General features: G+C 41.8%; 2 protein-coding genes across 2 annotated transcripts in view; both read right to left on the bottom strand.

Annotated features, from left to right (window-relative positions):
• ATF6 (activating transcription factor 6) overlaps positions 1 to 27,020 on the bottom strand; it is a 191,378-nt gene that overhangs the window by 75,574 nt on the left and 88,784 nt on the right. The gene's annotated exons all lie outside the window — the stretch shown is intronic.
• On the bottom strand, positions 268 to 1,672 carry LOC120241058 (proteasome activator complex subunit 3-like). Its single transcript, XM_039245975.1, has one exon. The coding sequence runs from the start codon at positions 1,551 to 1,553 to the stop codon at positions 807 to 809; it is 747 nt and encodes a 248-aa protein (XP_039101906.1). The 5' UTR covers positions 1,554 to 1,672; the 3' UTR covers positions 268 to 806.

Genomic DNA, 27,020 nt, shown 5'->3' with positions numbered 1-27,020 from the left:
ATCCTAAGCTGTGTGAAAGGAAACTGAAAGACGCGGGGTTAGAAAGGAGGTGGTGCAAGGAAGCAGTTTTCACAGATTCCTCTTCGCACTAAGGGAGGTGTGGGTGTCCATTTCTCTAGAACAATAAAGATCTAGGACTCTTTTTTATCTGCTCATTTTTCATACACTCCAGAGCTGAAAAATCACAAAGGTGGGAGTCCAACGGAGGAGGAGGGAAACCCTATACATCTGAAGACCATGGTTCTGATAAGCACGCTGAGTCCATCGTAAAATGTTAAAACCAAGTTTTATTTCAATCTGCCAAACTGGAGGCATACACAGACCTCGACACATCTCTGTAAACTCCTTTCCTTGACAAAAAAAAAAAAAAAAAAGGCAAAAAGCATTTCTGAGGTTTGAACAAAGTAACACAGCAGAACCTTAGGAAAAGCTTCCTTTAACTTTCTTTTAAACTTCAGGTTTTTCTTGGAGTAAAACCCCTCAAACATTCGACGTCAGCAATGTCATGAAAAAGACACCCTGGCCAACAGGCATCTACGCAGCTGCTTTTAAAAACGGTAATCCTTCTCCTAGGCCAACCCTACCACCTTCTACCACGTGGCTTGTCCCGGCCTCTGGGTGAAGGAAAAAGCCAGTAAGAACTACACCAGAAGCACCAGAAGTGTGAAGACAAGCTGTACGAAACGGTCACTCAACAGGAAGGCACGTCTCCAGTCGGTTCAGCACCTACACGGTCATTATAACGCCGTCCGGCTGCCTCAACAGCCCGGCCACCTCCCTCGGGAAAGAAGGGAGGAGGCAGGCCCTCAGTAGAGGCTGTCGGTGTTGCTGCTCCGAGGGGTCTTGATCTTCTCGATGTTTTTGAGGATCACGTCGTGCAGGGTGGCGTACTGGTTCCGCACGTGCAGCAGGATCTGGCGCACACTCAGGTACTCGTTCTCGTCCACCTCGGCCACCGTGCGGCGATAGTCTTCCACCTGCGGGTATTTCACGATCTTGGACACCAGCTTGGCCCTGGTGTTGTAGTAGGTGGAGAAGCGGCGCAGATAGGAGGCCGCCGTGCTCTCCACGGTCCACAGCTGGTCCACGGTGTCCTCCTGGATGGACACCCCGAAGTTGTTGCCGTCCTCCACCTTCGGGATGAGCAGCTGCACCCACATGCGCACCGTGTTGCACTTCTCCCGCAGCAGCTCGACCTCGGGCTTGACCCGCTCGATCAGCTCCACCAGATGCTGGTTGCTGCACAGCAGCTGTCCCTCGCCGCCTGGCAGGGCCGGCACTCTGCCCGAGGCCTGGGTCTGCAGAGGCGGCGGGTCCCGGGTGGGCCCATCCCCCGCGGTGGCGGGGGCGGCGGGGGGCTCCAGGGCCGGCACCGAACGGATTCTGGACAGGTCTTGCAGGAGGAGCTCCTGGACGCGACTATCCAGCTCCGACAGCTTCTGGGGGAAGAAGGTGGACACGAGATCCTCGGCCTCCTGCGCGATGCGGGCCCGAAACGAATCTACTTTCCCCTGCACGTCCTGCTCCAGCTTCAGCTTCAGCGGGGAAGCCATGACGTCCACGGCCGTCGAGCGTTGGGGCGGCAGAGGCGGCAGAGGCGGCAGACTCGACCCGGCTTTCCCCCACGGAGGCGGCCTGTGCTTGGACTTCCGCTACCGCCACCAACTCCCAACAGACCACGCCCAGCCACACCGGAAGTGACGTCACGGACTCCCAGAGACCCATGCGCGGGGAGAGGGGGCCACGCGCCGACCACGCCCTCACGACGATGCCCCAGCCAGGTGGCCCCGCCTCCCGCGACATCAGTGTGTGCTTAGTAGCCGGGGATGGGGGATGGTCTGCAGATCTAGTTCCGGGAGCAGTTCCTGTCCCCCCAACCCCCCCACCCCCGCCACCTCCCCGCCTCTTGGCGAAGCCTGCGCAAGATCCAAACAACATCGTTAAACTTGACCACAGTAAAGCCCAAGCCGACAAGTCAGTCTACTTTACATACGAGTTCAATGAAATTCACGATCCCCGGCTCCGGGCTACAGTCTGTTTTGAAAGGCACCGCGTGAAACGAGCTCTATAGAGTAAGACCCGCTTCTAGAGAGGTACACGTCACGCGTGTACTGGTAACCTGGACGTAACCGTGCTTTCCCCTTAGAAAGTCACAAGTGGGTCCCCTTCACTATGATATTTTAATCAAATTAGTTAAGTCGCGAGCTCTTCTGTGGCTTACTCCATACAACTCTTAGTTTAAATTACAAAAGTTCTAGGACTCTTAAAACTCATCTTTGGGATAATTAACTAAATTTGAATCTAGACTGTAAAGTATCAAACATCCTGAATTTGACTACTGTAGTAACCAGTGAATCTCCTTTTTTTAAATACACACTTTTTTTTAAATACACACAGTATTAAGGGATGAGGTGACATATTCAACCTATTCTGTTTGCAAAATATGTGTATTTTGTGTCTGTGTAATATGTGTATAAAATGCCTAATGTAAATGTAACGTGTAAATGTGTAATGTTTAGCATTCTTACACATTTATATGCTAAAGCATGTGGAGAAATGTTAAAAATTGATGAATCTGGGGGCGCCTGGGTGGCTCAGTCGTTTGAGCGTCTGACTTTGGCTCAGGTCATGATCTCACGGTTCCTGCGGTCGAGCCCCGCATCGGGCTCTGTACTGACAGCTAGCTCGGAGCCTGGAGCCTGCTTCAGATTCTGTGTCTCCCTTTCTCTCTGATCCTCACCTGCTCTCTCTCTCTCTCTCAGAAATAAATAAAACATTTAAAAAAATTTTCTTATTGATGTGGGGTGCCTGGGTGGCTTAGTCGGTTAAGCGTCCGACTTTCTCTTAGGTCATGATCTCGCAGTTCGTGGGTTCGAGCCCCACGTTGGGCTCTGTGCTGACTGCCAGCTCAGAGCCTGGAGCCTGTTTCAGTCTGTGACTCCCTCTCTCTCTGACCCTCCCCTACTCATGCTGTCTCTCTCTCTCTCCTAGAAATAAAAAATATATATATATATAAAAATTTTTATTGATGAATCTGTATAAAGGTGTATGGGAGTTATGTGTTAGTTGTAACTTTTCTCTAAGCTTGAACTTATTTCAAAATAAAAAGTGAAAAAAACTATTTTCCCTAAAGGCTTCCGGAATCCCAAAGACAACCTCGATAACCTTCTAAAATTTCACTCTACTTTTTTTTTTCATTTCCCTGAGATGCTTTCCTTTTGTTCTTTGATTTTATACTGATTATTGAAGTTAAGTTAAAAAAAGGATAATTCTAAAGATGTGATAGTACAGTTCTGAACGTAATTGTCACCTCAACTGAACTGCAAACTTCTCTAGGGCACAGGCCAAGTCCTCATTTGTCCCCACTGCATGTGGCACAATGCTTGGCATGGAGCAGGTGCTCAATACATGCCTGATGAAATGACCTGAATTAGTAAGATGTTAGCAAACCATGACTTCACAAGCTCTAGAACAAAAAAGAATCAATAAGACATGTTACAGGCTGGTCTGCCCAGCAAGCAGACAGAGACTGCTTACAGGAAACTTATTAGGGAGTGATCTTGACCAAAGGACCTGTGGAAAGGAAGAGGTATGGCAGAGGGAGAAGTCAGACTCTGATGAAATCTCCAAGCCTCGGCGGACCCCATGGGGAAGGGGAAAGCCCCTTCACAGTTGTCCTGAGTTGGGGACAAGGCAATTCCTGAAGAGGGCTGTTTGCCAGCAGTTGGATAAGAAATTCTTTATCTCTGAGGCAGGAAGTGGGGAGTGCGTCAAAGCTCCAAAACACGTGTACTGCAGAAAGATGACTATCCTAACAACTAGCAATTTCGCTTGTATTCAAGTCAACTGTGTTCAGCCCCAATTAGGGGATGAGATTTCTGTGTTTAGATCATTTCAAGTCTTGGAATGTGACACGGCTGCAGTCAAGGGAATTTTATTTTCAAAGATGTGTGTATGGGGATAAAGGTGTATACGTACTGTGGTGTGTATGGGTGGGTACTGGGGAACTACTAGTAAGTTGGGTCTTAAGGTATAAGGGAAAGTGGCAGGAAATGAGGCAGGGAAAGTAAGCAAAGACCAGCTCCTGGAGGCAGGCCCTGTTTGATATGATTAAGGAACCTCGATTTAATAAAAAGCCAATAAAGGGATTCAGGCTGGGAAAACACACACACACACACACACACACACACACAGATGGAGGACTTCAGTGGTGGAGGTGGATATGAAGAAGAGAATAAAGAGAGCCTTCTGATAGAACCCAAATGGTAAAGCATGCCTCAAAGTGATGGCAATGGGGCTGGAGAGAAGAGTATAGAGTTTTAGGAAGTACAATTAACAGTACATGTTGATAGTTTTTAGATATGGAGAGACGAGAAAAGGCAGAATTTAATACTAATTTTTTTTTTTTGGTTAGAGAAAATTTTCTATTTATACTTACATTAAACCTCTCCTAAGAGATAACTTGGATATACGTATATTTTTACACATGCAAATTTACATTTAATTTAATGGGAATTTAGATAGGGCAATCAAATGGAAAAAGAAAATCAAATCTTAAAACATGACCACAGCTTTCCCTTATCTTGATTTTCTTCATAAGTTTGGCTATAACAGATTATAAGAGAGCTACTATAGAAATTCTCTTCAACTGAAAAATATCCTCAATGCTATATATGGTTTACTAAATGGTTACTCTATTTTTTTCTTATTCTAAATTTTTTCTTAAATTCTAGTTAGTTAACATTTAGTGTAATACTTGTTTCAGGAGAATTCAGCGAGTCATCACGTAAGTCATCACAAGTGTCCTCCTTAATACCCATTATCCACTTAGCCCATCCCACTTCCACCTCCCTCCATCAGCCCTCCGTTTGTTCTCTATCATTAAGAGTCTCTTATGGTTAGCTTCCCTCTCTCATTTTTCTCCCTTCAAATATGTTCATCTGTTTTTGTCCACATGAGTGAAATCATATGGTATTTGTCTTTCTCTGATGGACTTATTTCTCTTAGCATAATATACTCTAGCTCCATCCACGTCATTCCAACTGGCGAGATTTCATTCTTCTCATGGCTGAGTAATATTCCATTGAATGTACCACATCTTCTTTGTCAGTTGTTGGACACCTGGGCTCTTTACAAAGTTTGGCTGTTGTTGATAGTACTGGTATAAATACTGGGTTGCATTGTGCCCCTTCAAATCCGTATTTTTGTATCCTTTGGGTAAATACCTAGTAGTGCAATTGCGGGATCTTAGGGTAGTTTGGTTACTCTATTTTCAAAGACAAAATATTTCCAGTTGCTCTTTTAAAGAAGTAAAGACTAATTTTTATGACACTGACTAACGTAGCCATTTATATGAAATTATTTTCTTTAGTTGTCTGATGATAGGATATAAAATCCTTAGGGGGGGACTCAGCTGCTTTTTTCTGGTGTGATGTAAGAATCTTATTTATTCCCCACAATGTTTCTTGTCCTTGTTAATGAAAGCAACAGTTGGTAGAAAAATGACAGCTCCTAATGTTTCTTTTCCCACTGACCATCAGCAATGAGCAGTTGTTTTTAAAAATTTAATGCACTTGCACACCATGATTCTACCCATGAAATTGACACTGGGTGCTAACAGGTGGAAGAAAGCCAGCAACATCTGTGTAGTGTTGTCTTGGTCAGGTCAGCTTCTCCTTCCTCCACAGCCCAGCAGGGTTCAGCATGCACTGATGCCAATAATGACACACCACTTTTAGTAATACCTACAGATTTATGGGTTGATCTATCCTTTAAATATCCTCCAGCTCTGAAACTAAGCCCGTAAAGAAACAATTCTGTAGTCCTATGTATGAGTTCCATTTATCAAATTATTCTAAGCAACTGCTGTGTCAACTCTTGGATATAAATGTAACTTGGAGGGGCGCCTGGGTGGCTCCGTCGGTTAAACGTCTGACTTCGGTTCAGGTCATGATCTCACCGTTTGTGAGTTTGAGCCCTGCATCAGGCTCTGTGCGGACAGCTCAGAGCCTGGAGCCTGTTTTGGATTCTGTGTCTCCCTCTCTCTCAAAAATAAACACTAAAATTTTTTAAAAAATAAATAAATGTAACTTGCAGATACAGATTGGAATTTAATCCTTCAAAATACTTATTTCCCCACAGCTTTCTGTCAATAGAAGTTAGGAGAAATATAATCAATGGGGCTAACCCTAGATAATCTTAAGATTCTGAGGAGTGGTAATATTTATCCCCTTATGTTGATGAAATTCCTGATCTCTAGATTGCAATGGACCTTAAGTCATCTAGACCAAAGGGCTTCATTCAAAACTTACGGGTACCCCCTGGTGAGGATAAAGTGCTTGGTGGTACAATGTAGTTAGTAAGAACACTGCCAGAGTCACTTTCTAGAGTTGACAAGCATCTCCCTCCCCCTTCCTTCATTCTCCCCGCTAGACTGCTACAAGTAAAGGTACAGAAATAAACAGTGTAGAGGCCGCTGCCTCCATGACCTCTTGTCATTCGGAGCTGCCAAATCAACGTCTCCAGAATCAGTCCCCACCTCTAACCTGGTTAAGGCTGTGCAGTCACCCTGTCCAAACCCTGGCTGTGCTTCTTACTAGCCATGGGGCCCTGCATTTTCTTCATCTATAAAATGAGCATTATAGTAATAGCTTTCTCAGAGAAGTTGTTTTGAGGACTTAGTTAAGACATGTAAAGAGTTTAGCACAGTGCCCTGAACACGGTAATTGCTCAGCAAATGTTAGTTAGCTATGAGTGAAGGAGCGTCATCAACATTCCAAAATCTCCCTTCACCCTGTGAAAAGGAGAACTGTTAACTCTTATACAAACAAATCAAGGTATACTTTTCTCTTTCGCTGTCTTGTTATTTATCAGTGATGACTCATCGTGTTAGAGTTGACTACAGGTAATTTTTAAAAAACTGGCTTGAATTTCTTAGAATCCACATCACAGAGGGTTTAAGTGAAGTAAGCACAAAGTGCACCAGCTACCTTGGCTGAAAAGTACATTTCTCAGCAGAACCCTTTCTGCAACAGCCACGTCTTCATCAAGTTCTTACTATTTTATCTTACATGTAAATGACAGATTTAGTACAATCCGGAAACAATGATGGGTACTATCAAGGATCTCTACGATCACAGATTCTAACAAAAATCTATTAACCCCTAGGTCCTAGATGCTTGACTTTTTAAAATGATTTGGCCAATGACTCTCTACCCAAGGAACGGGTGGCTCCCTTGTTTACAAAATCCCTGTTCTAGGTGAACAATGAACCCTCTAGTTCTGCATTTCACACACTGTAGTCCATCAGTTCCCTGTAATTATTTGTGTGAATTCACTTTGATGATAAAATAATGGATGTCAGCAGACTCTGGGGTGATACTAGACCTGCCATGCAATGTGGGGGCCACTAATTATATTTATGATTATGATGCCACCAAGTACCATTATTTATATTTTTAAAAGTTTATTGTATTATATCTTTTTGAGAGAGAGAGAAAAAGCATTAGCAGTGGAGGGACAGAGACAGAAAGAGAGAGAGACAATCCCAAGCAGGCTCCATGCTGTCAGCACAGAGCCTAACTTGGGTCTTGATCTCACAAACTGTGAGATCATGAGCTGAGCCAAAATCAAGAGTTGGATGCTTAACAGGGGGCGCCTGGGGGGCTCAGGAGGTTAAGCATCCTAGTATTGGTTTCGGCTCAGAGCATGATCTTGCGGTTTGTGAGTTCAAGCCCCACGCTGGGGTCTGTTCTGACAGCGTGGAGCCTGCTTGGGATTCTCTCCCTCCCGTTCTCCCTCTGCCTCTCCCCTGCTCGCTCTCTGTCTCTCTCAAAATAAACTAAAAAAAAATTTTTTTATCAATAAAAGAGTTGGATGCCTAACGAACTGAGCAACCCAGGTGCCCCAAATACCAGTACCACTACTTTAACTGACCAGAGAAAGAAGCCTATTAGATATGGTTACCTTTGTTTCCCCTTCCCCAAACAACTGCGAATCAGAGAGAATAAAGGTTTTCTTAGTCGGTCAAAGAGAGAAAACTGGAGGAAGGCTTCGGCTCTCAGAGAGTTCCGGACAGTAAGAAAACGGCTACGTAAGGGTGGAAAGAACCTGCACCAGGAGAGTTAGCATCACCCTCACTTGTCGGGATGACTGTTTCACAACAGCATGACCTTTTACATAAATTCATGTGGTTGGTGTTAATTTTATTCTCTCTGTAACTTTACTTCTATTTAATTTCTACAATTATTTTGGTTTTAGAGCTGTAAATCTAAAAGCTTAAGTTTTTTTTTGAGAACTTAATGTTTGTATATGCTTAAACGATGCCTAATAATAATGGAGAATTTCTTCTTTAAAGAAATTACTTCCTTTAAAAGCACAAACAGGGGCGCCTGGGTGGTTCAGTCGGTTAAGCGTCCGACTTCAGCTCACGTCACGCTCTCATGGTTTGTGGGTTCGAGCCCTGTGTTGGGCTCTATGCTGACAGCTCAGAACCTGGGGCCTGCTTCATTTCTGTGTCTCCCTCTCTCTGTGCCCCTCCCCCACTCATGCTCTGTCTCTCTCAAAAATAAACAAACATTAAAAAACCGTTTAAAAAAATAAAAATAAAAGCACAAACAATCTTCTAACATCTGGTACACACAACTACAGAGTTACTTTCTTAAAATGCGTGTCTGGCTATACATCCACCTTCTCCAGGGTAAGGACCAGACTCCTCAGGCACGGCCCACAAGTTCCTCACCAATGGATCCTGCCATCTTTTATTTCCCAGAACTTACCTTCCATTCCAACAGCGGCTCTCTCCCACGTGCTCTGCACTTACGTATTCACCTCTCTGTGTGAGTGCCACACTGCCTCCTCCTCCCACTCTACCCTACTCATTCATCCTTCTAGAATCAACTCAAGGGGTGTTTGGTGAAGAGGCCTTCCCAGTACCACCCCCTCCTTCCTAGGTGAGGTTAGTGTTGGCATAGTTAAGGTTAACTATGTGAGGTTAACTCGGCATGAGTTATGCACTGTAATAACATCCACCTCATAGGGCTGGTTACATGAAACAACTTACCTAAAACAGCTAGGACAGTAAATGCTCCACAAATAGGAGTAGTTTTATCCGTAATCACAGAGTATTCTGCATGTATCTTTCACAGTTCCTATCACAGTGCTGTAATTTTAGACTTACACGCCACTTTCTCCACTATAATAACCTCTTGGAGGACAAGGATTTGAGCCCATTCATTTTTATATACAGTCTGTAGCACAGTGTCTGCCAAAAGCCAGTGTTCAATGAACATTTCCTGAGTGAATAAATGAATGAATGAGGCAAAATAGGCTACAATCCATCAGACGGGACCTGACGAGTGAAGGGCTGGGGCTCTCAGGCAGCTCGTCCTTCTCTTTTCCTCCCCTGGAAAGCTGCTCGGCTGTGCGGCAGCGCCTGAAACCCCTCCTGGGGTCCTCACCGCCGTCTTCCGGGCCGGGCTCTCTGGGGATTTATACATGAAAGAGAGGACACACATCTCTTTCTCGCAGCAACCGCATGCCGAGCCTGACCGCCTGCTTCTGGCTGTGGTGACAGCCAGGAGTCTGGCAGTCACAGGGTCGCGGAGTTCTACAAAGTCACCCTCCCTGGAGTAACGAGCCGCTCTGCAGAACAGCACTTCCGCAGGACAACGCGTCTGTGCGCGATGAGAGTCCAGGGGAGGCCCCGAGGGGTACACCCGAGGAGTGAGGGTGACGCTGGCTCTGACTCATGCTCCTACTGTTTATTTATAGCTTCTTATTAGTAGGAGATTTGTTTTATTTGGCAAAAGGACAAGATTTCAACGGACTGAGAGAGGAAGATGTAAGAAAATGCCTAGGCGTACAACTTCTACAGCTGAATAATAATCTGTAACTCAGCGCTGTATCAACAGGCTCCCCGGGGGCTGGTGCAAGCTGAACCCACTCCAGAATTACAAATTTCATGAGCTGCACGCTTTACTGCTAAAAGCAAAGCAGTGGTGAACTCAAGATTTTATCCCTCCATGGACACTTCCATTTATAAATGCTGAATTCACTACTGGAGGCTAATTTTTTAAATTAGTATACAAAATATGTACAATGAGTTTTTAATTTCTCTAATGTCCACTAACAGCAATGGTCAGAAATCAAAATTTTAAATTTAAAAACATAAGCCAAAGATTTTATATGCTTCAATCTGGAAAATATGCTCTGCCCTCTGACTCTGATTTTCCTTCTTGGCATTTCCCACAAACTAGCATTCTTTTTACATATTTGTATATTTGTTTACAAGTATTTGTCGCTAGAACATAAAGGTGAGGGCTTTGTTTTATCACTGGATTCTTCACAATGAGAACAGCCTGGAGTATAATGGCTACTCAATAAATATTTTCCTGGGTGAATAGGAGTAAAATGGTTCAATCTCATAATAATTTTTTCAGGACAGCTGCATTTGGAAGAGTGTTTTTTTTTTTTTTTGAATTATGAAAGTAAAGCAATTAATCAAATAGTCACACAGCATGAATCAAAGTTTTCTGGATAATAAACTCACAATTTTTTTATTTGAGAGAGTATGCGCATACACACATGTGGGGGAGGGAAGGGGCAGAGAGAGAAGGAGAGAGAGAATCCCAAGCAGGTTCCACACTGTCAGCCCAACCCTGGGCTCGAATTCACCAACTGTGAGATCATGACCGGAGCCGAAATTGAGAGTCAGACACTTAACAGACTGAGCTACTCAGACACCTAAAATCAGTTCTTAAAAGACTTGAAGAAAGAAATCTTTTATGCTCTAAAAGTATCTTATATTAATCTTTTAAAGAGCAACAAAAAAGGCACTACTGGTTTTAAAAAATTCTGGACTTGGTATTTATCACTACCACTCACCTTCTTAAAATAGAAACGTTTGTTTCAGAATGAAATTGGGGGGGGGGGGCGCTTGGGTGGCTCAGTCAGTTAAGCGTCGGACTTCGGCTCAGGTCATGATCTCACAGTTCGTGGGTTTGAGCCCTGCGTTGGGCTAGCTGTTGTGCTGCCAGCTCAAAGCCTGGAGCCTGTTTCAGATTCTGTGCCTCCCTCTCTCTCTGATCCTCCCCTGCTCACGCTGTCTCTCTCTCTCAGAAATAAATTAAAAAAACATTTAAAAAATGAAATAAAGAATTGCATTTTGGTAGATGGAAAGTATGCCTTCCTAGCTTTATATTCTAAAGTCAGGTCAACTACACAGAACTACAGTAAAATCTCAAAAATACAATAAAAACAACAGAGTCTGGACTTGTTTTAGTTCTATTAAGTATTTTGCTTAAGAACACTATATTCTTCCTAATCTAAACTGAACACAAATTTGGCAAAATAATCCTGGGAGGAGAACAGCTTTCAAATAATTAGCAATCCTCTAGGCACAGAAATTAGATTAACCATTTCTTTCTGTATGATGCACTATTATAGATATTTTACTGAAAAATAAGATAAACTGTGTAACTAAAAAGCTGACCCCCAAACCTCAGACTTCAGTGAAGTTGTTATACCAGAATACTTGAGCTATTTTATAATCTGAATTCAAGCTCTTTCATCATTAATTTTTTAGTCTTTTTAATAACCTACGGACTTCTTTAAAACAAAGATTTTATTTTTAAGTAATCTCTATACCCAGCGTGGGGCTTGAATTTACAACCCCGAGATCAAGAATCACATGCTCTACCAACTAAGCCAGGCAGATACTCACCCCTAAATTATGGACTTCTGTTATATAAAATAATGGAAGATAACAGGTTTCATCTAAAAATGAGAAGAAAACCCCACAACTTTGTACAATAACATTTATTAATAATTACTAAACCTATGCTGATGTAACTGTTTTAAAATCTATGTAAGGGAGCGGCCTGGGTGGCTCAGTCAGTTGAGTGTCCGACTTTGATTCAGGTCACGATCTCACAATTTCTGAGTTCAAGCCCCACTTCGGACTCTGTGCTGACAGCCCAGAGCCTGGAGCCTGCTTCACGTTCTATGTCTCCCTTTCTCTCTCTGCCTGCCCCTTCCCCATTCATGCTCCCTCTCTCAAAAATAAAATCTTTAAAAATTTAAATCTATGTATAATAGTGTTTATTTTATTAATACTTGTAAGAAAACAATAGCTTTGTGCTACAGGTGAAAATAATGTCTATTATATCCTCCGGATGAACGCATGACATACCACACACGTGGCTCCTGTCTGATATCAATATGGAAAGGTCAGACTAAAGACCAATAGTTCTTTTCAATTACCAGCTGGTGTCACTAAATGCATCAAAATGAATGTGGCACAATCAATCTGAATAAACACTAAAAAGAAGAGAGTGGGTTATATCCCTCCCTCCGTCACATCGGAATCTTGTGAAACAGAAAGGGATCAAAGGAAGCCAAGCTCTCACACACTTTCTAGGCAGGGCAGAGCTGGGAGTCAAACCAGGTGGAAAGCGGGGTGGAAAGCCCTGTTTGAACTTTCCCCTGGGGCCTGGGAGCCCAGGAAGAGGGAGCCGCCTCTGGAGGGTCCCCAGCTGATCTTTTGCCTCTCCCCCTTCATGAGGCAGATGCAAGCTACCTGCCGACCCCCTACCCTGGGGGATGGCCTTGCCTGGGAACGCCCACCACACATACCCTTCTCTTGTTTTCCAGTCAAACTCTGTTCACTCCTTGGCCTGCCTCCCCCACTCCCCCCTAAACCTTTACTTCTGATTTCTATTTCATAGGATTTGGGACTGAAGTTCAGCTACAACAATGCCACCAATACCAAGTTTTGCAGGAAAACTCAAATACAAAGAATCTTAATAAAAAATATTAATCAAAAAGTTAAAAAAATAGAAGAGCAGAAAACCTGTTGTCTGCTGCTACTCAGTTTTCTGCACGTCATCAAGGTCTCCAGTTTCTGTAGACATCGTGTGCCATGAACACTGAATTAGCATCGAATACAGGAAATATTTAAAAACTCTCAAACCCCTTTTTAAAAGGCTAGTGTAAGAGGCTATGGACTGCTGAGGAAGATTCTGGGTATATCTGTGTTTAGAAAAGCTCTTCCTTTCAAATTTAGGATTCCCTTTCCCCCCTAAAAGTGACAAAGGGTGGGTCTAAATTATCTACATCAAACCTTCATAAACCTAGTTAGAAAATGAACAGTAATGTAAAACCCACTGTAAAATCTTGCATATTTCATACTCTCCAAAGATGCCAATTAGGTTCTGTCTGTTGATGGATGTCAAGGAAAAATGGCATCAAAATGAATGTCTAGGGTGAGCTGAGATGGGAAGGAGCGTGGATGATTTGCTATGTCAAAGGAAAAACAATCTCCCCTTTCCATCCATTTATAGGTTCTTCAACTGTAGCCATATGTGTCAAAGGTCAATCCCCCTAAGGACAGACATATACTGAACACCTACTATGTCCTAAGTACTGTGCTAGTTCTTGATTTATTATTTCATTTAAACTTATTAACCTAGGAAAAAGTATTAGTATGACTGTATCAGAGATGAGGACACTGAAGCTCTGAAAAGATTTTCCTTATAGTCTCTGAGTCTGTACCCAACAGGACAATGCTGGATGAAGCCCAGACTCATTGGACCCCAAAGCCCAGGCCTCACAACTGCCTACAAAAAAATGTTCTATCAGCCCCCAAAAGTCTTCCCCACTAAACTAAGAAGTAATGACTCCCCAAAAAGTTATTTTCTCCGTTAAAACTAAAAAGTAATGACTCATAACTTAGTAAAAAGACTTTTTTCCTTATGTCTGAATAAGGCTGCACAATGTTACAGGATGAATGAACTACCTGTATACATTGTGCTATTTTTCTATTTAAGCCAATGTCTAAAATGTGTGTGTACACATATTTGAACATACATAATCTATATATATTTATTTAAAGATTAATTCTAGGGTCTAATTCTGCAGCTCTCTTTAAATGAAGAGAAAAAAACTACTAGCAGATTAAACAAAAAGTCACAGTTCTTCTAAGAACTTTAATTTTCGTTCCTCTTTCACTTACTTTTCTGTGTATTTCCCAGTGCTGTGATCTATGTGAGCACATGGTACGTGTTTATTTCATCTGGTCTCCAGAATCTTGGTTTGGCAATATCTCCCGCTACCCATTACATTTTTGCTATAATTATCTACAGTATATGTTATGTTTCCAAAGAGTATAAATAACATTTCATTGGTTAAGTATAAAGACTAGAAATTTGAGGTTGAAGAAGTTCAATCACAGGATACTGTTTTAAGAAGTTCCAGCAAAGTGTACAACCTAACAAGAAAGTTAAGGATAACACAAAGAAAACTAACAGCCTGGTATATAACCTTTTAAGCTTGGCTTTCGTTTAGTTCTTCCTTTAAGAGTACGTGATGAAAACCTAGCACTGACTATCAGACAACACTGGATGCCATGTACAAAAATTAAACTTCGATTCATCCTTGCACCATTTACAAAAATTAACTCACTATGGATCACAGATGTACGTGTAAAACCTAAAACTGTAAAACTTCTAGAAGAAAACATGAAAAAAATCTTTGTGACTTTGGGTTTTGTAAAGATTTCTCACAACAACAAAAACTATCCATAAAAGAAAAAGCTGAATAAATTGGACTTTATCAAAATTAAGAATGTCTACTCTTTTGAAAAACACTGATAAGAAATTGAGACATCAAGGGGCGCCTGGGTGGCTCAGTCGGTTAAGTGTCCGACTTCGGCTCAGGTCATGATCTCGCAGATTGTGGGTTCGAGCCCCGCATTGGGCTCTGTGCTGACAGTTTGGAGCCTGGAGCCTACTTCAGATTCTGTGTCTCCTTCTCTCTCTGCCCCTCCCCCACTCACGCTCTGTCTCTCAAAAATAAACGTGTAAAAAAAAAAAAAAAAGAATTAAAGAAATTGAGAAGCCAAGCAAGAGCCTGGGAGAAAATGTATCCAAATCACAGATCTGATAAAGAACTTGTATCTAAGAATAAAGCACTTTGAAACCAATTACACAAGAACAAACAACTCAATTAAAAATGGGCAAAAGATATGAAAACACTTCACCAAAGATCTGTGGATGGCAAATAAGTACGTGAAAACGTTAAAATTATTAGTCATTAGGGAAATGCCCATTAGAACCATGTGATATGACTACACACCTACTAGAAAGGCTGAAATGAAAAAGGCTGGCCATTTCCAGTGAAGATGTAGAGACACTCCAACACCCATACTTCTGAGAACATAAAGTGCTACTACCCTTTGGAAAACAGCTTGTCAATTTCTTAAAAAGCTAAGTACACATCTACCATATAACCCAGCCGTTCTATTTCTAGGTGTTTACACAAGAGAAAAGACAGCAGACACCCCTACAAAGATCTGTACATAAACATTCATAGGAGCTTTATTTGTAGGAGCCAAAAATGGAGGGTGAATGGGGTAAACAACTGTGCTCTATCCCTTGAATGGAATACTAAGCAATGAGGAATGTGCTAGGAAAGTGACTGGGTCGATGAATCTCAAGATAATTACACTGGAGGGAACAAATACATAATGTAGGGCTCCTTCATATCAAAGCATTTTTAAGAACATTCATTTTTAAATTTATTTTTAGGTCAGTTTTGGGTTGGTTTGTTGTTCCATTTATTTTGAGAACGATAGAGAGAACATGCCAAATGCAAACAGAGTAATACTGCTACACAGCGCCTACAAATTCCTGGAAATTTTCTAGCCTCCAACAGTTGGAGCCAGAGAAAGGTGTGCAGGGAAAGACGCGGGAGAAGGAAAGGAGGGAGGGCAATTTGTCACAAAATCTCAAAGTGCTAATGACAGTCAGAAATTCAAAGATGCCTGACAATGTTAGCAGAAAGAAAGCGAGCTATTACATAAACCTGTTAACAATACAGTTGTCACTATCGTACTTCTAAGAATATTTTTGTTACCATGAGCCATGATGTAGTAGAGCATTAGGTACAGTATCTCAGAGCAGTCCCGTCTCAGCTTAGCTGTTAAGCCTCCAGGAAGATTTCCTTGTACCGGACTGTAGTCTAACTACTGGTTTTTCATTTCTTTTTAATGTTTATTTATTTATTCTTGAGAGACAGAGAGTGAGCAGGGGAGGAGCAGAGAGAGAGTGAGACAGCAAGAATCCCAAGCAGGCTCCATGCTGTCTGCACCAAGGCCCACATGGGGCTCAAAAACTCACGAACTGTGAGATCATGACCAGAGGCAAAACAAGAGTCGGACACTTAACCGACTGAGCCACCCGGGCGCCCTTGGTCTTTCCATTCTTTAGATTATAAAGTCCTTGAGCACAAGGCCTGTGTCTTATTCATCAACTGTAACCCCATACTTGGCACCTTCTTGCCAAAATATCACGCCACCGTGGCCTGACAATCCTGCCATTTCTCTGGCAGGAGCGCTATCCGGTGGCCGAGACAATCACAGTGTACTTCAGTGGGAAACAGAGACCCTCAGAAGTGTCTTTCCTTATCTTCCCGGAACCAAACCTCCTGCCTAAGAACCTGTCTGGCCTCTGCCGCAAGAGGACGAAGATCCTTCCTTCTAGCAAAGGGCAATCTTTCTACTTGTGATAGGAATTCGACCTTTTGCTCCTTGTCAGTGACCTCATCGCTTCTCCCCTAATATTGCTCTCTTCCTACTGACTAGTTCATGCTCTACAAATTTACATTGTTGGGGCTCCTCAGTGGTTCAGTGGGCTGAGCATTCAACTCTTGATTTTGGCTCAGGTCATGATCCCAGGGTCGGAGGATTGAGCCCCATGTCAGGCTCCATGCTCAGTGGAGATTCTCTCTGCCTCTCTCCCCCACTCCTGCTCTCTCTCTAAAGTGAAAAACCGTAACATTTTACATTGTTATTTGGGGGTAAAAAAAATTCTTTTCCTCTGTTCCCTTTTACAGTCAATATTATTAAGATAGTTATGCTGGTCTCATTTCCTTACTGCCTAATCCACTGTTAACCTTTCACTTCCATATTGTTACTACAGGGCTCTTGTCAAGGACGAGCCAATGGCTTTCATGTTGACACAGCCAGTGGCTCTTTACCTCCCATCTCACCTGATCTCTCAGTAATACTGAGGTCAGCCACTCCTCCCCCCTGGAAAACATCTCCTCTCCCAGCTTTCTTTCTACTCTGCTGGCTGTTCGGCTACAGTCTGGCTTGTGAGCTTAACCTTCTCCAATGGAATCTCTCATTCAGGCCTGGAGCCCTTTCTCCCTCTACATTCTTTTCCTACATGATTACATCATGGTCATGGATTCAAATATCTCTAAACAGTCAACTCCTAAATTCAACTTCCTAGCTTAGAGTTCTCCTCTCCCCAAGTATTAAATTCACAGAGCCGATCTTAACATATGCCCTTGAAATGTCTCACAGACATTTCAAACTTACATGTGTCCAAAAAGAACTCTTAAAATTCATACCAAGCATATTATCCTGCTCTACCCCAAATCTTTTTCATTTCTGTAAATGGTACCACTGTCTTCTTAGTCACTCAAGCTAGAAATTTGGACATATCTGATACACCTCCAGTCCCCAATGAATCCATCCACAGAAGGTATTTAGAGCCCGTTCATCACACCCCTGCCATCATCCTGCTGCCTGGCCAGCTGAGAAAGCCTTCTGACGGGTCTCTGTGCTCCTGTCATGTCCACTGTCCAGACAGCAACCGAAGTCACCCTACAAACTCTATCATTCATGTCATTCAGTTACTTACATCCCTTCATTGGCTCTCAGGATAAAACAAACTCCTGACCAGAGCGCGCAAGTTCTTGCATGATCTGGCTCCTTCCGATTCCTCCAACCTCATTTTCATGCTCAGCTCAACCTCTACCCCATTTGCTAAGTCTTCTGCCACACTGGTTTGCTTTCAGCACCTCAAATAAGGCTCTTCCCCGCCTTACTGCTGTGTACCTGTGCCCTCTTCTCTGCCTGGAGCCCCCACGCTCACCGTCAGTTGAATGTCACCTCTCAGGAGAGCGTCCTCGGTCCAGCCTTCAGCAGACCTCCCGGTTAACCTCTGACCCTACTGCTGGCTTTCTTTATAAATCTTATTGTATTTGTATGGTATCTGTCAGTTACACATTTTTTCTGTGCACATTTTTCTGTTTACTTCTTCTGTTTTCTAGCCCCACCCACTAGAACAAAAACTGCACGAGCACGGGGCTGGCTCTCTGTTGTTTCACTGGAGCACCTGCTCGCAGCATATCATCATCACACTCACTAAACTGTTTCTGAAAAAAAGGCTTCCTGGGTCCATGAAAAAATGAATCTTAACACAGATCGATAAGCCTTATGATCTAATAGCAGACTAAAGGAGGAAGTCCTGAAAACCTCCTAATCCGGAGTTTAGTTCCCTGCGTGGACTTCACCACTACCACTCACCACCTAGATACAAGGAAGAGAGTATATTTTGTTGCTTCGTTTTGTAATGAGATTTAACTTTTTCTGACAACTTCTCAATTTTACCAATCTTATCTGAAACTGTTATTCTTAAATTTAATGTTTTATAATACCTATAACATACTTGTTTCATATTTAAGGTTGAAAAATTGGCTGAAATGTGGGAGATTAGAAGACTTGCTTCCTTACTCACAACTACACTGTCTGTATCTAAGGTGTTGAAAAAGGAGAAGTGGATACATTAGAGAATTCTGTGGCTCACGGAAAGGAAGAATCCACGCCAAAGAAACTGATCGAAACTGTTAATAAGAAAAGGCCATCTGGTGAAAGCTATCTTTCTCTTGTACTATACGCGTTAACAATTTATCTTATTGCCTCTTATGTAAGAAAACATTTCAAATATTATGGTGTCAGTGAAGTTACAGTGTCATTCTGAGACCAACCATTTAGAGACTGAAGAAAAAGGAACTGATATTTTTTACAAAATCTGTTACAGCTTTTCACACTAGAAATGAAAAGCCCACTGAAGCACCTTCCACGTTACGCCAGAATACACTGGCCATGGAAGCACACACAATGGCTGAGCAACCAATAAAGTCTTGGCCAGCTGACCCTGTTCAGTGCCTGCTGGATGAAAAATCAGGAAAAGAAATCACGGCACCACTACTTCCTAATCATATAGTAACTCGTCAAATTAAAGATTTAGCTGTAAATAGGAAGATTAAGTTAATATATTTCCACCACAGAATTGTGCTTTTGTTTTACCCATAAGAGAATCCACAGGCTTGATGTTTTATTTACAACCAATCGATGGCAGCTCCAAGCAGCCAGCAACAGGGAACTTTTATGGGAATGCTTGGCAACAAACACAAACAGGACTGAAACACTTGATGTTGAGTAACTTTCTTGAATCTCGTCCTCCACCCTGATGGTGCAAAGGCACTTCGGGGGCCTCACCAATGCCCCCAAACGGTATTAGAGCCCTCTGTGTGAGTCTTCACCCCCTGCTCAGACACATACACAACACACATGCACATGCAAAGTCAGCTCAACTGAAGGGATGTCCTTGATAAAAAAATTAAAAAAATATTAACTTAATTAAATCTCAACCTCTGATTAGATTTTTGGTATTCTCTGTGACAAAACAGGAAATCCACATAGAGCGCTTCTGCTGCATCACAGAGTAGAATGGTTGTCTAGAGGAAAATCGCTTCTGTATTGAGTTGTGAACTGTATAAGCCTCTTCTTAATGGAACGCCAGGTTTACTTGAAAGACAAACTACAGTTATTTGGACCTAGATATCTGAAAGATGTTTACTTGAAAATAAATTAAGTGAACCTGCCACTTGAAGGAACACAACTGACAATATTTCTGACAAAGGTAAAATCTGAGCCTTCGAGCGAAAACTAGGATTTTGGAAAACTTGCATCTGTTATCGTAACCTTCACAGCTTCTGAAACTGAAAGACTTTCCTGGTAAGATCTGCAGTGGTCTTAAAGAATGTGATTTTTTTAAATAATGTATAATAAAATGTGTGAACATCCGCAAGATCTGTGTAACTCCGTTAGCCAAGATTGTCCAAATGACCAATGTGTGATGTTAGAAAATCACGCGTGGGTGAAAGACACAAAGTGCAAGATAAACGAAGGGATTCGAATGTACCAGAGTACTCGAATTAAAAGCTTATAGATTTGGCTTTTACACTGCAACTAACCTTTAAGAAACAATCTCTCGTTGAATGGTGCCATGTCAAAGAAGAATACGCACGATTATCTGAAAGGGTTTACAAAGATTCCCTCCTTATCCAATGACATTATCTACGTGAGGCTTGGTTTTCTTTACAGATTTCAAACAAAAAGAAATGATTAATGTGGAAGCAGACACATGATTCCAGCTGGATTCTATTAAGCCTATACTAAAAAGATTCATAACAATGGAAAACCATGCGACTCTTCTACTCATGTTTCTTCGCATTTTGGAAAAGATAAAGGAGTTATGAAACCAGAAAGTTGGAGAAACACTGGCCTACATCAATCTAAGGATCTTATAACTCAGCTGGGTCTGAAGGCCTGATGGCAAAATGGAAGACTGAAAGGTCAGGGTCAAACATATAGAAAATGAGTGGGTACACATCTGGCCAAACCAATGTCTGCCTGCATAGCTCGGAGTTGGATACTCTTCATTTCAAAGTCAAGGAAAAATTGTTTTTTGACTATATATCATTCTTGTTAGTTCACACTGCTTGTACCTCCACCAGAATAGATCTTGAAAAGCCACTAATTCAAAGCACATTTTACACGGAGAAGGCAACCAGTGTGTTTAAGAGACTTCAAAGTAAATATCTGACACCCCCTCCAAGGCAGACTCCTTCTTAATAGAATAAGCTACTGAATTCCTATTCAATAACAAATGGAATCAGAAGAGAAATGGCCACAGAGCTTAAACTGAGTAACAGAGGCCTGTTTATTCTGTAGGATATTATTTTAGTTTTATCTTCAAGATTTATTTCTAGGAGTATTATGATCTAACGTAAATAACTCTAAAATTATTCACAATACAGGTTATGGAAGATTTAACAATTTAAGCCGACAATCTTTTCTTGAACACCTTCCACATTCAAAATAAAAGCTGTGCAGAGAATAAAATGCTAACGTCATCTTGTCCTTCTAGAAGGCTACAGGCATACAGCAGAGACGCAGGACACCGCAGGCACACAGTGTAGACGGGCGTCCATAAATATGGGGGTTATTCAGTCTGTGGCTTATGAATTTTGGAGATCATAATGACACCACGGTCTGGTTGGCATCCTAACTGAAAACAGTCTTCTCTATCCATGTACTACCAACATCAGTGCCTCAGCTCTGGAACACAGAGAGGATCTTCCTGAGAGGGTAGCTTCCCTCATGTGAAATGGAAACAAAGTCTTGGCATTTGAATTCATTAATTTTCAAGACTGGCTTTCAGATTCACCATGAGACGCAGATGGCCGTGATACAAACAGTCAAGAAGCTGGTCTATCACAAACTCTCTATCACATTATGGTGATGGCATAAACCAGAACATGGAGTCAAGTTGGTGGATTTGGTATCCAGTTTGTTGGTGTGTTCATTCAGTCAATATCTACAATATGCCCGGGGCTCTGGCGGAGACTAGGGATACAGTGATGACTAAGACAGTGACAGTTCTTGTCCTCGGGGTGCTTAGGGCCAGGCAGACGAAACAGACATGAAGCAAACAGTCACATCATTATTTAGTTAGACATATTCTACACTCCTCGTCTCAACTGATCACCCATCCTGTTGACTTCCAATGTGATTCCCATTCTAGGAGCTAGAAAACTCCTCAAAGCCTACGCATAACAGGCTCTTTATAGATTAGCATCAATGCCTTAAAATAAGTATCACACTACTACTAGCCTTAGGATTTTTCAGGAAAAACCAACTAAGTGTCAGTGTTCAAATTTGCTGATGGTGTCAAAGTTAAACAAATCAGAGTCCAAAATAACAAATCACCATATATGGGGGAGGGGAGGAAATGACACGAGTGTTTCAGACCTTAATCCTGAGTCAGATCATAAATCACCAACCTTTCCTAACCATAATAATTGCTTCCTCCATAATTAAGATTTGTGACATCATCAAAAAGCTTACACCAAATTCTGTTTAGACATAACATGATTTAACAGCCTACTTTGCTAGTTTTCTGACTTTATATGAGGAAAAAAAAATCCAAGACCATCTATGTATAAATTAAATAGAAATAATTCTATCAAGTTTTATATTCTTAAAACTCTTTACCATTATTTTAAAAAATACCTCTTTAAGATTTAGAAGACTTGATGTCTCAAGGAATACTTTAAATATGACTTTGTTTTTTAAAAATCTGGTTTTAATTCCATACTCTTTTATATAGTTTTTTGTAGTCCCACTGCTAATAAACAAACAAGAATTGCTCTTCAGCTTTCTCCACGCTCTGCTTTAAACAGAAAAACATTATACAGATGAGGAACAAACAATGACTCACTTATTTTCTTTTAAAACAGTTGTCACGAATAAAATATATGCTCCTTCTTACATTCAATATGTATAAATTAACCACAACAGTCTGCATTTGCCTTATATTTCACCTTTATAGCTCTCCTATCATTAAAACAAGGAGGGACACACACACACACACGTGTGCCCTTAGCTCTCTTTCCTTAACTACATCCAGGCCATCCACCTCCCTTTCAATGCCAAATTGACCAAAACCACCATTTTATATCCTTCACATTCTCTCCTACTGCCTCTGGATTCTGCTCCGAATCTGTTCTACCGCAACTGTAATCTCAAATCACCAATGACCTCCATGTTTGTACAGAACAAATGGGTTTTTCTCATTGCGCATTTTCAGCGAGCTCTGTAAGGTCCAATACTGCTGACCACCTCCTTTGTAAACTCTTCTTCCTCAACCTCCAGGTTTTAAAACCAAATAACGAAGTCCGTTTTTCTCACTTCCTCTGTGCTATACTTTTCCAAGTCTCCTGCTCCAGCCCTAACCTTTCCTGTGTTCCCTGCAAGCTGCTGTTCCTCAGACATGATTACTTCATGTAGCATGTGGCTTGCTTTTCCATAGGGCTTTGTCTTTGATCTTTGTTCTCTTTGGAAAATTAACCTGAAGCAACTCAGTGTATGTTCTGAACACAGAGATCTGTGGAATTAACTTCCAAATTGAATACTTTGAAAGAAAAGGCATTTGGATATAAAAGTTCTAGAAAGGCAATATAAGGAAATGATCATAAACACAGAGTCTGGAGCCAGACTTTCTTGGTTAAATTTGACTCTGCCGCTTCCGGCCTGTGTCATATTGGACACGTAAATAAGCCCGCTGTGCCTCGAGTGCCTCACCTGCAGCATTCGCGTAGGAAGTGTATTCACCGCATGGGGAATTATGAACATTAAAGACCGACACACTATAGGCACCATGAAAGTGATTATTAAATAAATCATTAAGACCAGCAGGTATTAAAAACTCAAACTCATTCATTTACGGGCCCACCTTGCAACCTGACATTTTGTTGTTTTTGTGATTGCTGTTTTCTAAAACCCTTAAAATGTACTAAGTCCAGGGGCGCCTGAGTGGCTTAGTCAGTTAAGCGTCCGACTTTCGCTTAGGTCATGATCTCGCGGTTCATGGGTTCGAGCCCCGCGTCGGGCTCTGTGCTGAGTGCCAGCTCAGAGCCTGGAGCCTGTTTCAGTCTGTGACTCTCTCTCTCTCTGACCCTCCCCTGCTCACGCTGTCTCTCTCTCTCTCCTAGAGATAAATAAAACATTAAAAAAAAATTTTTTTTTTAAAATGTACTAAGTCCACTAGACTGAATCCTTTAGCTGTTTCAATTACTAAGTTCAGGGGCTCCTGGGTGGCTTAGTCGGTTAAGCGTCCGACTTTCGCTTAGGTCATGATCTCTTGGTTCGTGGGTTCGTGCCCCGTTTCGGGCTCTGTGCTGACTGCCAGCTCAGAGCCTGGATCCTGTTTCAGTCTGTGACTCCCTCTCTCTCTGACCCTCCCCTGCTCACGCTGTCTCTCTCTCTCTCTCTCTCTCCTATAAATAAATAAAAATATTAAAAAAAATTAAATTCAAAAACAAAGGACAGTGTTTACACACACACACACACACACACACACACACACACACGAATCCTACAGATTTCTAGAGCTACAAACCTACTCCATCACTCTACAGACAAAGAAACTTAAGACAGGAGACAAGTAATTTGTCCAAAGTCACAGAACAAACAGTGAGAGGCAGAATTAGCGCTGGAACGCAGGTCTCCAAAGGCTCATCAACATATTACTGAAAAAACGTTTTTCCCTCGTATGTTCATGAAGGAAAGAAATATCCTTTCTTAGGATGCAGTTTGGCCTTCAGGAAATATTCCCTCACTATGAAAAATCTGAAATTTGATGAGAAGGAAACTATCAAAACTTTAAGCTATCGATTACTAAACCCCACCTTTCGTCAAGGTAACTTTAGAAGTCCTTTAGAAAGGACTTGGTTCTACAGTGACAAGTCCACCCACATCAGAGGAGACTGTTTACTTTTAAAGTGTTCATTGTTCTTGAATTACAAAAGTAGTTTTAGGCATTCACTGAGAAAAATTTCCTCTTTTGTTTCTGCAAGCTCCACCTCTAGTATCTTTTGAACAGTAGCATATGAAAAGGTTAAAGGGCACAAACAAACCATGATTTGAGGAGCCAACATCTACTTAGGACTTGGTCTGCATGGTCTGGAGTGTGTCACAACAGACCTTAGAGAAAGAGATTTTTATCCCTGCCCAGAAAAAGCATGCACCCTAAAAAGGGAGATTAAAAAGTGCACATGAAAAACATGTTAGAAAATAAAGACTGTTGGGGTGCCTGGGTGGCTCAGTTGGTTAAGCGTCCGACTTCGGCTCAGGTCATGATCTCACACTTAGTGGGTTCGAGCCCCGCATCCGGCTCTGTGCTGACAGCCAGCTCAGAGCCTGGAGCCTGTTTCAGATTCTGTGTCTCCCTCTCTGACTCTCCCCTGCTCACGCTCTCTCAGAAGTAAATTAAAAATTTTTTTAAAAATAAAAGAAAGACCATTAAACAGAGCACACAAATAATGAACAGTTGGAAAACTGTTCTGATTCAGAGGGATCTGTCCACCATCCTGAGAATTCTGAAGACTCTATATTATTTGTGGGAGCTCCTGGGTGGCTCAGGGGGTTGAGTGTCCGTCCAACTCTTGGTTTCAGCTCAGGTCATGATCTCACGGTTTGTGAGTCTGAGCTCCACGTCAGGCTCCGCACTGACAGTGTGGAGCTTGATTGGGAACCCCCCACCCATCAAAATAAATTAAAAACTTAAAAAAATAAATGAGTTATTTGTGAATCACAAGTTCTCTGTGTCCGTGGCTATTCAGTATGCAAGTCTAGTTACAGAGACTATTAAAGAATTTTTTAAACATGAAACAAGTCAGTTTAGAATTTGCATTGACAAGTATAAGTAACAGAAATATTTATGTTAGCCAGTAATCTGTTAGGGAGCCGAGAAACAGATGACTAAATCCCCTAAAACCACACAATAGTCATTCATATCTAACAAGGAGCCTGAGTTCAGAAGGTCCTGGTCGCGTGGATCTGGCAGCCTCCGTGCAGAATCCGTAATGAAGTGCATGTAACACGCGCACAAAACCCGCTCTTTTCTAGGAGACATTCTAGCGCACCGGTCATGAAAGTAGTATCACTTCTGGCTCAGGTACTTCCTTTTTAAGACACACATAGATTCCCCCCCCTCAACTGTTTTAAAAAGAAACCAGAAACTCTCAATGCCTATTTATTCCATTCCCTGCTTGAAACCTTGCAGACCATCAGGTTATTCTCTACTATTTTGAAAGTGTAACCTAATCAAGTACTTAATCTATCATCAGGTAATCAAAAACCTGAATTGTTATTAGGGAACTCCAGAAAAAATGCCTGGCAGATTTGGCAAAGAAACATGACTGGCTTCAAGGAATAGGGTAATTATGCTATTTACATATTCTGCAGTGCGTCTGAAGGTCAACACTAGAATGTAAAGGGAAAAAAATCACTGAATTAAATTAGAACACCTCAATGATTGCCCTAGCTCTACTGCTTACAATTCTTGTGTCCTCAGACAAGCTACTTAACCTTTCTTTGCCTCAATTTCTTCACCTGTAAAACAGGATTAGGAGTACTGACTTTGTTACTTGTAAGCAAATAACAAAACTATGTCAAAAAGGTTTGTGCACTATAATGGTCGTAAACACCGAAGGTGGCAGCATTTGCATATAAATGAAATGAAAGGGAAAATGGCTAAAGAGAATATTACCAATTTAATCACTAAGTGAGCCTAGGTTAAGTGGGTACTCAGACAATTCTGCTCTATTTTTTATAATGTGCTTCAAATCTGAATGAGATAGATTTCAAAGTTAAAAATTATTAGAAAAACGCGTTCTAAGAGGTTTTTTTAAAAAAAAAAGTCTCTCTTCTGAAATAAGACTTTTTCTTTAATGCAAGTATCTTTCCAAACTCATTTATTCCCGTTTTTTGTTTGTTTGGGTTTTTTTTGCTATCTAGAAAAAGAATTTGGCTAAAACGCAATGAAAGTGGAGATAGGAAAATGACCAAACTCCAAGACTGATGCGTATATGTTCCAGCTGTGAAATCATCAAACAAAAGGAGCTGTATTCTTTTGAAGCAGACTTTATAAAGTGACTAATATGCTTTGATTACTAAGGAAATTCCTCTTGCCTCGGAAGATTTCATACACTAAACAGTAATTCCAAGAAATAAATAATATGCATCCAAAATGATACCATTTTTCGAAGCATATATGAGGTATTAATGTAGGCATTACATTTAGAAAACATCATTGTTATTCTGTGAAACTCCTAGTTATGGCATTCCATGGGAGTCCATCTTTGGCAAACATTTTGAACCAGTAACATCACAAGTCAACCTCACTGCAACAATTACAGCCTTGCCTATACTTTGTCCAAGGCTCCAAGGTGCTGGCTCCGGCTCTGGAATCCACAAGATACTAGCCAGCAGCTCCTCTCCAAAACAAGAAAGCCACAAGGTCAGGCAACAATCTGCGCCAAAG

Source organism: Hyaena hyaena, unplaced genomic scaffold, assembly GCF_003009895.1.
Source record: "Hyaena hyaena isolate Hyena2069 unplaced genomic scaffold, ASM300989v1 scaffold_275, whole genome shotgun sequence".
Taxonomy (NCBI): Eukaryota; Metazoa; Chordata; class Mammalia; order Carnivora; family Hyaenidae; genus Hyaena; species Hyaena hyaena.
The sequence above is the reverse complement of the archived record's forward strand: the minus strand, read 5'-3'. Positions and strand labels throughout refer to the sequence as shown.

Bases quoted from the DNA above. Each gene is read 5' to 3' on its own strand.
- LOC120241058 (XM_039245975.1), bottom strand. From the start codon at position 1,553: ATGGCTTCCCCGCTGAAGCTGAAGCTGGAGCAGGACGTGCAGGGGAAA.